This window comes from Perca fluviatilis, chromosome 21 (assembly GCF_010015445.1).
Source record: "Perca fluviatilis chromosome 21, GENO_Pfluv_1.0, whole genome shotgun sequence".
In the NCBI taxonomy this organism is placed as follows: Eukaryota; Metazoa; Chordata; class Actinopteri; order Perciformes; family Percidae; genus Perca; species Perca fluviatilis.
The window spans coordinates 30,889,255-30,904,290 of NC_053132.1; the positions used below are offsets into that span (position 1 = coordinate 30,889,255).

A 15,036-nucleotide genomic window follows, 5' to 3' on the forward strand; every position below is an offset into this window, starting at 1 on the left:
CAGATACTGTATGCAGCTAAACTGCCTGAAGTCTAGGGCTGGGTATTGTCAATGATTTTCCGAATCAATTTCGATTCACAAGGTCCCGAATCGATTTTATTACCAATTTGATTTTATTCCCTATTCAATATCAATTAGGTTAGGAACATTTCAGTTACAATACCAATTTAGCTTGGATATGAAAGAGATTCTACAATTGTACAAGGTTCCCTCTAACCTGCTGTATTCCTAAAAGTATCAATGTTTACATTAAGAACTGATGCCAAAGCAGTTACGTTAACGTACTTTTTTAACACGAACACACAATAAAAATGAGCTCTACAGACTCTACAGCCAGCGAGTATTGAGTGACATTTCATTCAGATATCTGGAGGTGACAGAGGGACCCCTTTGAAAATGGCCATGTCAGTTTTTCATGTCGCCAAAATGTAGCCTAACTTTGGAGCGTTACTTAACCTCCTTCCCTACAAGCTAGCATTACATAGTTGGTACCAGTGGGTACTTAGGTCTTAGGTTATGAATCAATTTTTGGTAGTTTAAATGAAATTATTTTTAAACCCAGCCCTACTGAGGTCTTCTCAGGTTTTAGAGCTAATAATCTTTGCAAGTGCAGGCTGCAGGTTATGACATCAAAAGTAACAAAATTGTAGCAATTGTGGCAAATTTTTTAGGAGAACATTAGGACTTTAGATGGTTGCTATAGTATCACCATATATCACTTGCGGTTTAGTATATGATCATATGGATTGAGACCAATCTAAATCCTGAAGGAAAAGGATGTGTCTAATGATGGATTTGGTCCATAAACTGAAGGTCATACGGAGAGGTACCAATATAGAGGAGGCTCTAATGTAGCTCTGAGTGTGGTATATACTGTATGGTGTATATATGTATACTATGATGTTCATCCATTGTTCACCTATAAGTGCATATATATATTTGAATATCCCATTAGCTGCTGTGTATGTGTATATGTATGATTAGTTACCTTAACCTTTTTTCCTTTACTAAGTTTTGTTCATTTTCATGTTATTGTTCATGGTACGACTACTTACTAAGGAAGGAATGAAGGTTAAGGAGCGAAAAGGAAGAAACAGAAAAAGCAAAGAAAAGGGACTGAAGGAAAGAACGAAGAAACAACAATACTGACCAGGTATCTTTCCGAGGAGACGCTGACCAGGATGAGATCATCTCCCACCCTAACCTTCTCACCCTCTGACCGCTGCTTTGATGCTGGATGGATGGTCCACCAACATGCCTCGCCTACACACACACACACACACAAGAAATGTGTCCATTACTCACAGACTCACGTATAGGGACATACAGTCCTGTAATGCTACCTAGCACCTCAGCCTGTGTACTACTTTGGTAGCCTACATTTGTCCTGCAGCTGTTCTGCTTGTACTCTAATTTGCACCATCTTAACAGAAGCAGGTCAAGAACAAGAACAGGGCAAGCCCGTGTACTGTACTTTGCAGTGGCTTATTGTTCTGACTTTGTGAAAGTGGAAGCCACAGTGGGAAAGCAGCAGGTTAGGAGTCACATTGTGTCTGTTTGACACAGATAGAAATAACCGGACTGTTCTGGCCTCCCTAGGTGGAACTAACTGGCTGGTAGCGACGAGTCTTCCCAAAGAACACAACGCTGATGTAAAGCTGAAGCTGTTAATTGACACATCGAAAAAAGAATGTAAAACTAAAAATACAGAAAATGTAGATGTAACAATCTTTAAATGTTAAAATATAATCACAACATAAAGCAATAAAATAAAAAAAAATACACAAAAAAACAGTCCATGCAAATTCCATGCAGCTAGCATGTGCACCATGTGTTTGATTAGCATGGAGCTATTTATTTTTAGCCTTTTAACAATTAGCTAGTTTTTAATTATTAGATAAGCATTTACATAATTTGGCTAAATAACACACAAAAAAGTACAAAGAAACAAACAAATGAACTTACATGCATGTATTTTCCAAGGTGTAATTAAAAGAAATGGTGACTCAGCATGCTTTCTCATCTGCAGCCTTGCAAGCGCTGAACAAACAGAAAAAACTACAGCAAGCTCAAGGGACATAAGCAAAAGCTACACACAAAACCACCACTAGGTGGCTACAATGTCCACTATGATAATAACCTCCATCATTATCATATGAAAGTGGATTAGGGCCACGTGTTAAAAAAATACGCATTTGAGTTCTGAGTTTAAAGAATTCTGACTTTAAACTCTGATTTTGAGGATACAATCATAATTCTGAGTTTAAAAATCTGAGTTTAAAGTCAGAATTCTGAGGTTGTTCTTTTTTTTAAGTAAAAAAAAAATTAATAATTCTGACTTTAAACTCAGAACTCAATACATTTTGTGATATGTTTTTTTACAGAAGCAGCCCAGAGTTGTATTCCATAAATGGCGCGGAGATAGTGAAAGCAAAGTGCTGCTTGAAGCCATTTCACAGAGCTAATGTAAGCAGGCTAACCTGGGTCCAATGGGAGTTAGCTTGATTTGATTGCTGAAGATGTGACATGATTATTTTTTATCAGTTCTTTGAAACAATCTTTCTCCAGATGAAAGAGTATTGTGTTCTTTAATGTACTGTAATTTAAACAATAATTCATCCCTTGGTAATAAGATCTCATGCAAAATGGTGTTTTGTTTCTTCTTATTTTCTCTTTAAAGAGCTTTATGGTTGGAAAAATCCTTGTCTGACAGTATAATATATATTCTCTATCAGCTTGTTCAAGGTTTTCATTGAAGCTGTGTACGCTGAGTGAAATATCCTCAAAATTCAACCTAATATTTAATAGGGATGGAGGGGGGAATCGATACAGCATAGTATCGCAATATGTTCCTTGGCAATCCTCTATCGATACACTGAACCCAAGCATCGATCTTTTATTAAATAAATTGCACATGAGAAACTTTTTGGTACTAGAATAAAAATCAATTGCTATTTCAGTCCACTAGATGGTGCAGTTGAGTTTTTTCATCTGGTGAGGTCAGCAGCGGTGACCGTCAGCGTGAAAGATACAAGTTTTCATTTGGGGACATCGCAATAATATCGCAGAATATCGCAATAATATCGCAGAATATCGCAATATGTTTAAAATCTCAATATTATTGTATCGTGACATAAGTATGGTGATAATATTGTATGGTGGGGCCTCTGGTGATTCCCAACCCTATTATTTAATATCTTTGGACAAAAACATCACACATGCCTTCGACATATATGGGTTATAAAGTTGATATAGCTGATTCTTTAGCAAACAGTAGGGGTGAGGGAAAAAAATCAATACAGCAAGTATCGCGATATTTTCCGTGGCAATGCTGTATCGATACACAGACGCCAATTATGGATCTTTTATTATATATGTGTTGGTCAGTCTGTCTGCTTGACAATCCCATTTTGCGGCAATACAATTGAAGTGAGATGAACAAACAGAGAAATGTATCTTTTTAGATAAAACAGATGTGGACAAAGTTTCCTTTTGGGGACATCATTTGAAATTGGTAAAAATTTGAAGTTGGAAAAAGGGTAATAAATTGCAATATATCGCAGAATATTGCAATATGTTTAAAATCGCAATAATATAATAATATATAATAATCGACATAAGTATCGTGATGATATCGTATCGTGAGGCCTCTGGTGTTTTCCACCCCTAGCAAACAGATTATATATTCACACACTTTTACCTTTCTTTTGCTCTTCACCAAGTGCTGAGACAAATATCTGTCTTTTTGGCTGCTAAATGCTCCACTATGTTCTATGTTGACCAGATAGTCTCTAACTGTGTCTGCCTGCTGTTTGTTGCAGGGCAGGTAGTGTACAGTGGGTTTCTACAGCGTTTCACTGAAAACAGCAGCCTTTGGTTGATGAGAGCTCTGAGACTGAAACAGTAAAGGTCTGGGCTGTAAAACCAGAAAGATGCTAAAACGCGATCCGTAGAGCAGATGGGCACTGCAGAGTAGGTGATAATTCTCTGTGTATTCATCACTTCAAGTGATATACTACACATATTCTGAGAAAATGAGAGCAGCTTTAAAGATAAAGTTCTGCAAATTTAACTAGACAACAGAAGTTTATCAAACCTGTGGGTTACTGATGTTTCTTTTTTTTTTTTTAAATAAATCAAACTATGTTATAATAGAAAGCCACGGTCAATGAAAGACGTGTTACCTGTGGTATCTTCCTGCAGTCCAACATCAAAAGCCAGTTTGTCTGTGGATGAGCGGGAGGTGGACAGACAGCACAGGTACTAAACAGAGAAACACAATTCATTTCATCAATTCATCTCATTAACATGATCAGAGATCTTTAACAGGGGGTCCTCAGAGTTAATGCAGGGGGGCTGCCAAATTAGGTTAAAACTAAAAATATTTTTGTTGAAAGTTTCTTATTTCCAAAATTGAAATAATTCTGCAAATAGACATTAATAGAAGAATGCAAAATTTTACTAGCAAAGATAAATTGGCCTATTTGTGGAAAAAGAAATGATGCAAAACCATAGACCGTTAATATTACTGGACAAAGCATCCGGTTCGGCGAAGTGCGCAAGTGCCTTAAACCTGCATTCTATCTGAATTCCAGCAGGGGGAGACACGTGCGGTTTCTGTAGAAGTCTATGAGAAAGTGACCCACTTCTCACTTGATTTATTACCTCAGTAAACATTTTCATAATGAGTTTATGGTCTTTTTAAGTCTTCTACAACACAGAATGATGTTCATTTTTTTAATTATATTTTCGTTGATTTTAAAATCAGCGATAAAGCAGGGGGTGTTTTAGGGCGTGGCTATAATGTAATTGCCAGTGAAAGTGTGTAATGTAACGTAGAGTGTAAGGGCCCCCCCTCCCTCACTCCTCCCTCTCGTCTAAAATCGTCACATCCCAACCAGGATGGCTGCGCCCGTAATGGCAAACTCGATGACTCATAGCAGATCTCCACCAACCAATGGGTGACGTCACACATGCTCTGTCCATTAATATTAACAGTTTATGAGTAAAACAGATGCATAAATAATATCCATTTCTTTTCATCCATTCTGCACAGTTTTAATATGCAACTCAATTGTATACGATATATGCGGTAAGGGGCCCCTACTCGGTCTCTCGTTCAGCTTAGGGGTCCCTGGCCTAAAAGACGTTGAAGACCCCTGAACTAGATCATCTTCCAATAGAACTATTGTTCTGTAGTTACAGAACAATAGTTCTATCATGCCCTATTTGATGGGATTGATTTCTCTTGTCTGAAGAGTGTCTGGTGTGATTCTCGACCCCTACCCCAGTAATAATTAAAGCCCCACTTACACACTCTTTTTTTCAGCTCACTCAATACTTCTGCTATAAACTCTGGCCCAGAGAAAAACAGTATCTATTTTGAAGTTGTTGTTGTCATTTTTTCCTGTGAAAGTTCCATCAGTTCAGTGTGCGGTTTGAGTTCTCTGAGACAATGGGACGAGTAGAATAAGTCTTTGCTAAACCTCATGCCAAAATAATGTCCTGTTTGGCAACTCAGACGTTGAAGGAAACAAACAAACAAAAAAAACATCACAAGAGCAATACTTTGCAAGCTCATCAAACGGGCTATTTCAATTTCAAAACTTAAATCATTATTTCATTATTATCAATGATTATTTAAATAAATAATTAATAAATTATATACAGTACATTTCAATGATCCTGTCTTGGTTGGTCTGCCGACATATAAATTATTTTATGTATAGTGGACTACATGTATTTAACAATATCAACCCACAAACCCCAGTACCCTTCAGACTGTGAGGGCCTAATAGGAATTCAGAACCATTTGAGAAACTAATCATTTAACCTTACTTATATCAATAATCATCTTGAATCCAAGAATTGTATTTTTATGATTTTATTTTACAAGGTTGTCAATTACAGAATCACCTGTAATTTTGCAATTATTTGAATGTCGTCTATAATAATGAATTAGTCACAGAAGAGCAGGGCAAATATGTTACTGTCCACCACTCCCTGGAATATTGTTCCTGTCAGAATGGGGAATCAGACAGTTTGGTCTGAGTTGTTGACAGGTATATTTTAATTATCTGTATTAAATAAAAAAACAAACAAACCCATAAACATGACAGAAAGATCCTTTAACAACATAGCAAACCCATAGTTATTTTAGATAAAGTTCTTATTGTGGTACGCGTGCATGTGTGTGTGTGTGTGTGTGTGTGTGTGTGTGTGTGTGTGTGTGTGTGTGTGTGGTGTATGGGCATGTTAACTGACCATTCCACTGTAGGAGTGTCGCAGCAGGACAGCGTGCCCGTACAGTAAGGTGCGATGGCCGCCTCCCTGGGCCGTCTGACAGGGACACATCGACATAAGGGAGGGAGAGACATAGCAGAGTTAAAAAAAGACAGAAAGTCACTGAGAGAAAACAACAGTGAGAAACAGCTAAACAGAGATATCAATAAACAGTATAAACAGAAAGATCAACAAACAGATGCAGACAGGAAGGGAGAGGGAGAGGTCAGCTGTATCATTTCATTGGACAACAATGCTTTATTTGTAAAGTTGTAGGAAAAATGTTACCTGAGAGTCTACACACTACAATTACAATACAATAAAGTATGTAAGCTTAACTGTAATGTCATCTATCACTTCATCTTAGTATTTTTACTATATACTCTGTGTAGTTAAAACATCAATATATCACTGTCATATTAACATCCCTAGCTGATGGTATAATTACCATCATCTGGGCTACCTAATGAAATAACAATCAGGATTATGATTTGGGACTCCACAGTTAATTGAACCTGATCGGGTGCACTATTGACGCTTTGTGTTTAGAGTGCCTCCTCTGGTGCATCAAATCAAACGCTCGCCATTCACCGGTAAACTGTCTGACCAATCACATGTCTGCTTCCCAAACCACTGCATTTTGAACAACTACTTGAATAAACCTGCAAAAGTAATGAAAAAATGAGTCAAAATAAAACCACATTTTCTATAAACCAGTTTGCTCCTTGTCCCTTCTTCTCTTAGGACTCATGTTGCTGCAAATCTACACAGAGACAATAAAGTATTGCACCGCTAAGAAACTTTTCCATGTAACTGGAGTCCTTTCTTCCATTTGTCTCCCTTTTGCAGAAATAGCTCCTACACAACCAACATACGCCTGTGCCTGTACCTAATGTCTCCTCTGCACTGCAGTCCTTCTGCACTGCTCTGAGGGAACAGTATAGGCATCACAGAGTGTCACACACATATTAATTAATGTGTGTAAACAGCAGTTATGGAATGCAGACTAGCTTGCCGAGTTAAAGCTTGCCCCCCAGAAACTGTGTGTGCCATCCAATTGTACAATCCCTCATCAAGAGCCATGCAAACAGATCAGCCCCGATGCAAATGTAGCTATTTAGAATAGCTAGAACACTTTTGTGTGGAGAGTCTATGCTGGTGACAAAGCCTAGGTCTATAAAAAACAAGATCTACAGATGTGTTTAACAATGTCATTGTGTGTGTGTGTGTGTGTGTGTGTGTGTGTGTGTGTGTGTGTGTGTGTGTGTGTGTGTGTGTGTGTGTGTGTGTGTGTGTGTGTGTGTGTGTGTGTGTGTGTGTGTGTGTGTGTGTGTGTAAATATAAATGCTTGGCTAACCAAGCTACTGGCTCTAGCTTAATTTTTACACAACATATAGCATAGCATATAGACAACTCTTACAAGAAGCAAATAAGTGTATTTGCATGTCTGTAATAATATCAGGACAGTAGAGCGCCTGTGGTTAGTTCACATGTCTGTAATAACAGCAGGACAGTAGAGTGCCTGTGGTTAGTTCACATGTCTGTAATTACAGCAGGACAGTAGAGCACCTGTGGTTAGTTCACATGTCTGTAATAACAGCAGGACAGTTGAGTGACTAGTTAGTTAACATGTTTGTTATAACATCAGGACAGTAGAGCGCCTGTGGTTAGTTCACATGTCTGTAATAACAGCAGGACAGTCAAGTGTCCGTGGTTAGTTTAGTCTGTTTTGCATCAAACATCAAAAACAACAAAAGCATCAACATGTCTCATTACAACTGTTAGAAAAAAACATTTAATAGATTTTTCTCATAAAGCTGCATTTACATAAATAATGTAATCACAGTCATCTCATAATTCAGGACAGATGAGGCTGAAAGACACCTACTGTCGCTTGAAATGAAAGAAAATAAGGAAAATAAGGTTAGAGTAAATCCTTATTGTCAGCAGGTTACATGTAGAGACCAAAACCTGGTCCATGTCTCAATACTCTGACTCCCTTAAAATGTCTGTGGCTACTGAAGATGTAAATCTTTAAAAACACCTCACAAACAAACAGCTTAATTTTTGTAATCTCAGTAATTTCCTCAAACAGCTGGCCAATGTTGTTCTTAAGGTTGTGTACAGGGTGTGCGTGTGCCTGTGTGTGTGTGTGCATGTGTTTGCGTATGTGTAAATGTACGGAGTGCATGCCCCTATATCAGCTTGCATATCTTTCAATACAGAGGTCGATAAAGTCATATTTAAATTCTTCATTATTTCCAACAGGTTGACACTCAACAGATAACAAAAACATGAATGTGTATGGTAACTCGGCTAGTGCTCATACTGTTGATGCTCATGACAGTGACTGTAATAACCAACATAAGGACGGAGACAACCATGACAAACACAGACATTGAGTGGAGGCACACCTACCCATATTTCCACCACTACATGCTGTGTGGAAATGAGAGAGAGGAGGAAAAAGTAAGTTGCCGTAGTCATTTTACAGACAACACAAATACACACATCTATCCAACAGATTAGACTGTTGGATGAGACGGTTATGACAGCTTATGAATATAATGTATTTTATTTTTAATTTGGTTGGCAAATACTTATTTGCTTTTTCAGACTGAGATGAGACTATCACTATCAATCCCATGTCTATGTGTTAAATATACAACTTGAGTCTGTGATTAAAGGATATGAAAGGGGTATGAAAGAAGTGAATTCAGGGGATGTTTTTTTTATGTTAAATGTTACTCTTTAACAAGGTCTATCTCTGTAGGGATCCTTTCCATAATGTTGTCAGACGCTTAGAATAACAATCTAAGCATGTCGGTGGCAAAACAAGCACTTTTTGTGGACGTAAATTGAACGCGCGCAATTGCCCAATAACTTACATTGCAGCTTGTTTCGGCACTGCCGACTGCAGCGATCTGGTTTAATACTGGACCAATTTCAGAGAATTTAGTTCCCATCAGTCACTTACACACCAAAACGTGGGAAAATAGGTATCCAGGTTGAAAAAAACGAAGTCACCCTTTAATGCACCCACTTTAATGCACCCACTATAATAATGCGTTCTTTCTTGGTTAAGATTATTTTTGGGGCTTTTTCTTGCCTTTATTTGATAGTTCAGCCGAAAACCTGACAGAAAAGAGGGCAGAGAGCCGATATGTAGCAAAGGGCTGCGGGTCACAATCAAACCCTGACCGCTGCGGTAAGGACTCAGCCTTGGTATATGGGACGCACACACATCCAGGTGAGCTATTCATCAGAAAAAATGCATTATTGGGGCAATAATGCATTTTTTTCTGATGACCAATGCCCAAGTGTACCACAGGTGCACCAAGGGGGTCTGGCATGGCATTACCAAAGTGGTTGGCACGCTCCCTGATTCTGAGAACATCATGATGGACATGTGAAACACGAGGCATCCTTTTGAATAAAGCGGTAATCAGCCCAGTTTAGAGTTTTGACCAAGTCGGCAACAGCTGAGCTTGCTGCAGGTTTGTGTTATCAGTTATGAATTTGTTTTTCACTGCGTCGCAAAATGGACAAGTGAGTAATAACGTTAGCTTCGCTGTTTCACTGTTTGCTGTTTTCAACAGGTCGGTTTAACCTTCGCCGTTTGCTATTGTTTGAAAGGGCTGCTCCCAACTGGCTGGCTTTCCAGCAGTAGCGTCAGGTTGCTAATCCACAACCAATCGACTCTGCCATATTTCATTTAGTCAGCAGAGACCCTAACAGAAGTGGTCGCTATGGCAATGCGCGTACATGAATCTAGTTTTTCTTAAAGTGCACATAATAAAAGCTGCTCATTTGAACAATTCAGATAAAATACATTGTTTCAATAAATGGTTTATTTCCCATTTTTATGGTCAAGCAGGTATACTCAACAACTATAGCTGAATTTTACCCTTACAATTATTTTATTTACATTACAATTGAGAAACTAAAGGGAAAACCATAAAACTATAAACCTTGTAAGACTCAGTATTAAATTGACATTGCTTAGCTCATTGCCTCTGGCTAGGCCTAATATTCATCAATTTTGCAAATTCTGTATTTGACAAATTAACATGCTATGATAACAGCTATCAACTTGCTGTAATTTCTATAAAGTGAGGTGAACAATACAATTCTTTTTCAAAATCTCTAAATTAAATTTCATAAATCACACCATGTCTGCAGACATTTGATATCCATAGCATTATTAGACCATTACAGTGGCCGCAATTTTGGGCTAATAGAGACTTGTGAGAGACTTAATACAAATAAAAAATCAAATAATCAGAGGCCCCGATTTCCTGACTGTAAGTAACAAAAGTATCAAAGTATCTGACTTTGTGTGGGCCAAACTCCAAAAACCCTAGTTCCAAAACTTCCCAAATGCAACTTGATGGCATCTTTTATTGGAGCCTCTCTGCCTGGTAAACAGCCACATCTTTCAAACTCCACACATCAAGTTTATGACAAAGTGTTTCTGTTAAAATTGTGTGGTCTCCAAGCCCAATCCAAGATAACTTTGATCACCAAGTCAGGGTTATTTTCAAAGACTTAACAGAGCTCCCACAGAGCCACAGAAGACATTACTCAATTGTTTTCACAGCCTGAGTAGTACCATGACAAATAAACTGATCTCCATGTGTAAAGTAAGCAGAGTGCCCCTTAGCAGGGAGGTTCTGTAATTAGGAGATCATTTTCCAAGGCCTCCAAAAAGATGATTATCAGTGCAGTTATTGCAACAGGTGAGGAGTGTGTAAAGTTACGCAAAGCAACCAATTTCATCTTGATGTAAATCAGCATATTGAAGGGTCTGTTTTGAAATGTGTTTATCTATGAGCTGATTGGAGCTCTGCTCTCTGGCTCAGCCCTTTATAAAGATTTAATGTCGCTCTTCAAAAATCAAACATTGAGCTTTGGCTTTGTTTTTATTTTTGGAAAAATGGAGGGTTGTTTTAAAGGGTTGGCTTATCCTTCATCAAAGGAGCACTGTCATTGCAAAAACAAATTTTGGCATTTAAACCAACTGGCATAAATTAGCATTTCTATTTCCACTTGCTGATAGGCTTTTTGCAGTCTGTTGGCTCTTTTTCTCAAAATAAAGCCCTAGCTAGTTACTCTTTAGGCAGCAGTAGAAGGCAGACATGTTGTTTCCCTGACAAACTGCCACGCTAATTAAATAATGAACAAATAGCACATTTTCTAAACTCAGACTTTGCAATATGTTTTGTAGTAAAACAACTGGCAAAATAAAATGTATCAGACTCCTTATGAATTCGCCAAGGAGCTGCAGCACCTTCCCCAGAACAAGGAAAACAGGGCCCCATCCTGGAGCCAGACCTGGGAGGAAAGCTTGCCCGTGAGTGTCTGGTGGCCGGGCCCCATTGGTCAAGAACTACACAAAGAACTACATGAACCACCACCCACAGGGATAGGTATTGGGATACAAGCACTATCAGCCGGGTGGCAGGCAAAGGCGGGGACCTTGGCGTGCTGACCCCTGGCATCGCAGACCTGTTCTAGGGACATGGAACGGAGGGGAAGGAATAGGGCTGCACCATATCAGGAAAAGATCTAATTGCGATTATTCTGACTGATATTGCGATTGCGATGTAATTCACGATATTGGAGGTGATGATAATTATTTTTGTTATTCACATTTTCATTGAAAAATATAAATAATAAAAAAATTTAAATGATTATAATGTGATTTTTGCGAGGATCTGTACAAAACGATTTTTTTCTTTATTCTGTAGGATACGATTTGTAGGCACACCTCTGCAGCACCACAATACTTAATTCAGAAAGAATTGACACATTTCTTTTAACAAATATTGCACCCCCCCTGCAATTTTGATATTGCACTAGTTCATGTTGCGATTTTGATAAAATTGCGATTAATTGAGCAGCCCTAGGAAGGAACCAGAGGGATGTGGTTTTAGGTTGTTGTTTTAGTTGGTCTCATCACTACGCATGGTCTGTAACCAAAATCCTGGCGGGGGCTACTCCTTTTGTAGAGTTGCCCAAGGTAAGAAGCTCTGGGCAGTTGTGGGGATACTTACGATCCCCCGGCTGAGTGCTGTTCTATGAGTGAGTTCTCCCCAAACCACGAGAGGTTCAGCTCTATGCGACTGGGACTAGCTGAAAGGAAGGCCCTAACTGTTGTTTGTGTCAATACACTGAACAGCAGTTTAGAGTATCCGGCCTTATCAGAGTCTCTGGGTAGGTTCCTGGCAAGGGTACCCCCGAGGGACTCTATACTTCTGCTGTGGGACTTCAATGCTCATGTAGGAGAGCATGGAGCAGGAGATTATATAACTCATCTGGCTTGGGAATGCCTCAGGATCCCCCAGGTGGAGCTGGAAATCATTGCTGGGGAGATCGACGTCTAGACTACTTTGCTAAGCCTTCTGCCACTGCAACCAGGCCCCAGGTAAGTGGCAGAAAATTGGTCGATGGATTAGGAAAAATACAGTAAAACAAACTGTAAAACCTATAAAAACTAAGAAACTAAACTATGTTCATCTTAGATAAAAAACTAATACAACTAATGCAAAGATCTTTCCAGATATGGCTCCAATGAAAAAATGCTTATATATAATCAGGAGTACAAAAATACTGATAGAGTATGATGCCGTCTTCTTCTTGCTTGGGAGGATAGATAACGGCACAAAGCTGATGAAACCAGCAGTTCATTTTAAATGTTGAGAAACTGTTTGGAACCACAATGTTGATACTCCATCCATCCATCCATCTTCGTCCGCTTATCCGGTGTCGGGTCGCGGGGGGAGCAGCTCCAGCAGGGGACCCCAAACTTCCCTTTCCCGAGCAACATTAACCAGCGCCGACTGGGAGATCCCGAGGCGTTCCCAGGCCAGGTTGGAGATATAATCCCTCCACCTAGTCCTGGGTCTTCCCCGAGGCCTCCTCCCAGCTGGACGTGCCTGGAACACCTCCCTAGGGAGGCGCCCAGGGGGCATCCTTACCAGATGCCCGAACCACCTCAACTGGCTCCTTTCGACGCATGTTGATACTGTGTAATGAATTCAATTGTTTGATGGCTACTGATCAGCAGCCTCCTTCTCGCTGCTTTGAACAGTGCATTAGTGCCAGCAAGGAACCACCTGACATAAGGTAGAGTGTAGATGACTTTAGTCATGAATGAAGAGCAGACTAACTCTCCCTGTTTCTGTCAACCACCTCCTCCTCTGTGCTACATGAGGCTGGTGTCTCAGCCTGCCAGTCTCACCTGAAGAAAGCCCTGACCTGTGTGTGTGTGTGTGTGTGTGTGTGTGTGTGTGTGTGTGTGTGTGTGTGTGTGTGTGTGTGTGTGTGTGTGTGTGTGTGTGTGTGTGTGTGTGTTTTTTCACACTTACCCCCTCAGCCTTCTCCTCGGTGTTGGCCAGCATCTCCTGAAGGGCTCGTACTGACAGCGACTGCTCCAACACAAAGGTGCAGATGGAAAGATCCGGAGGCACATTCTGAAACAACAGGAACACACCTCAGATGATTTATTGATGTTGCCTTAACTTTTACACTTTCATACAGGAGAGTCAGTTATCTTATAGCACCCTGCGGGATTGCTGACATTTAGGAGTGTTGTGAGATAAGAGAAGAAGAAATATTTTGTTTCTTGATTAATGTATGATTGGTTAGAAACTCATCACTTTTCTTAATGTAGCAGTTTCACACTACCCTACTCAGTCTCTACAAATGTTATATCATTTTAAATACTGTTTGAATTTGCAAACAATAACAGGCCTTTCTGAATGTTCCAACTTAATAACAATTTTACGATTTTGACATAACAGGCTTTGTTTTCTCAATCTTGACATAACTAAGACTAGAGATGGTTCGATTCCATTTTTTGCCTCCTGATACCTGAACTTGCATACTGATACCGAGTACCGATCCAATACCAGTGTGTCATAATGTTTTAACAGCTGTATACTACTAGCCCTGTATGGTTGGGATATGATTTCTATTATTGTTGTACGGTCTGGCTCAGGTTCAACTTTTGTGAAACATGAAGAAACACAAACAATGAACGCCGCAGAACTTTGTTTTATTATCCTGATTGACAGTCAGTCATAAAGGAAAAAGATTTATAATACATAAATATACTACATTAAAGTAGATTTTCTTCAGGGCTAAATTACATGGTATCGGATCGGTGCATAAACTCCAGTCTATTCCGATACCAGCATTTTCAGCAGTATCGAAGGCTTTTTTTTATCTCTAACTTCTTTCGATAATGCACAGCTTTCTGATATGGTTATCATCTATAATCATCAGACATAAGGAAATCTCTGCCAGTTATGTCACCACTCACATTTGACACCAGCAGCTAACGGTAATTATAACCTACTGCAGCAGCAACCCAGGGAAAAGCTCTGTAATATCCCTAGAATGCTCCTTTAGGCACTGACAGTGTGTCTGTAGCTGTCAAGAATTAATTTACAGTAGCCTATCGTGACCAACTGATAACAGTCACTCACTGTAATATTCCTACAATTACACTGCAGGGACTAATAGTGTCGTCTACTTCATGTCTGCGCAGTGATGTAAACATTATTTTTATTTTTAAACAAAATATTAAAAAATTTTTTTATTTAAAAAAAAAAATTTTTTTTTTTTTTAAAAAAAAAACCCCCCCCCCTAAATTTTCTTTTTTTATTTTTCCCTTCTTTTTTTTTTTTTTTTTCTTTATTTCTAAAAAAATTAAAAAAAAAAAAAAAAAAAAAAAGAAAGAAAAAAAAA

General features: G+C 39.0%; 1 protein-coding gene across 1 annotated transcript in view; it reads right to left on the minus strand.

The window, feature by feature from the left end:
- The window catches only part of ryr2a (ryanodine receptor 2a (cardiac)), a 270,453-nt gene that overhangs the window by 181,693 nt on the left and 73,724 nt on the right, over positions 1-15,036 (minus strand). The window contains 6 exon segments of the mRNA XM_039787778.1: positions 1,151-1,263; positions 1,966-2,040; positions 4,185-4,263; positions 6,265-6,339; positions 8,701-8,721; positions 13,653-13,757. Of these exon segments, the coding sequence (XP_039643712.1) occupies positions 1,151-1,263; positions 1,966-2,040; positions 4,185-4,263; positions 6,265-6,339; positions 8,701-8,721; positions 13,653-13,757 (468 nt within the window).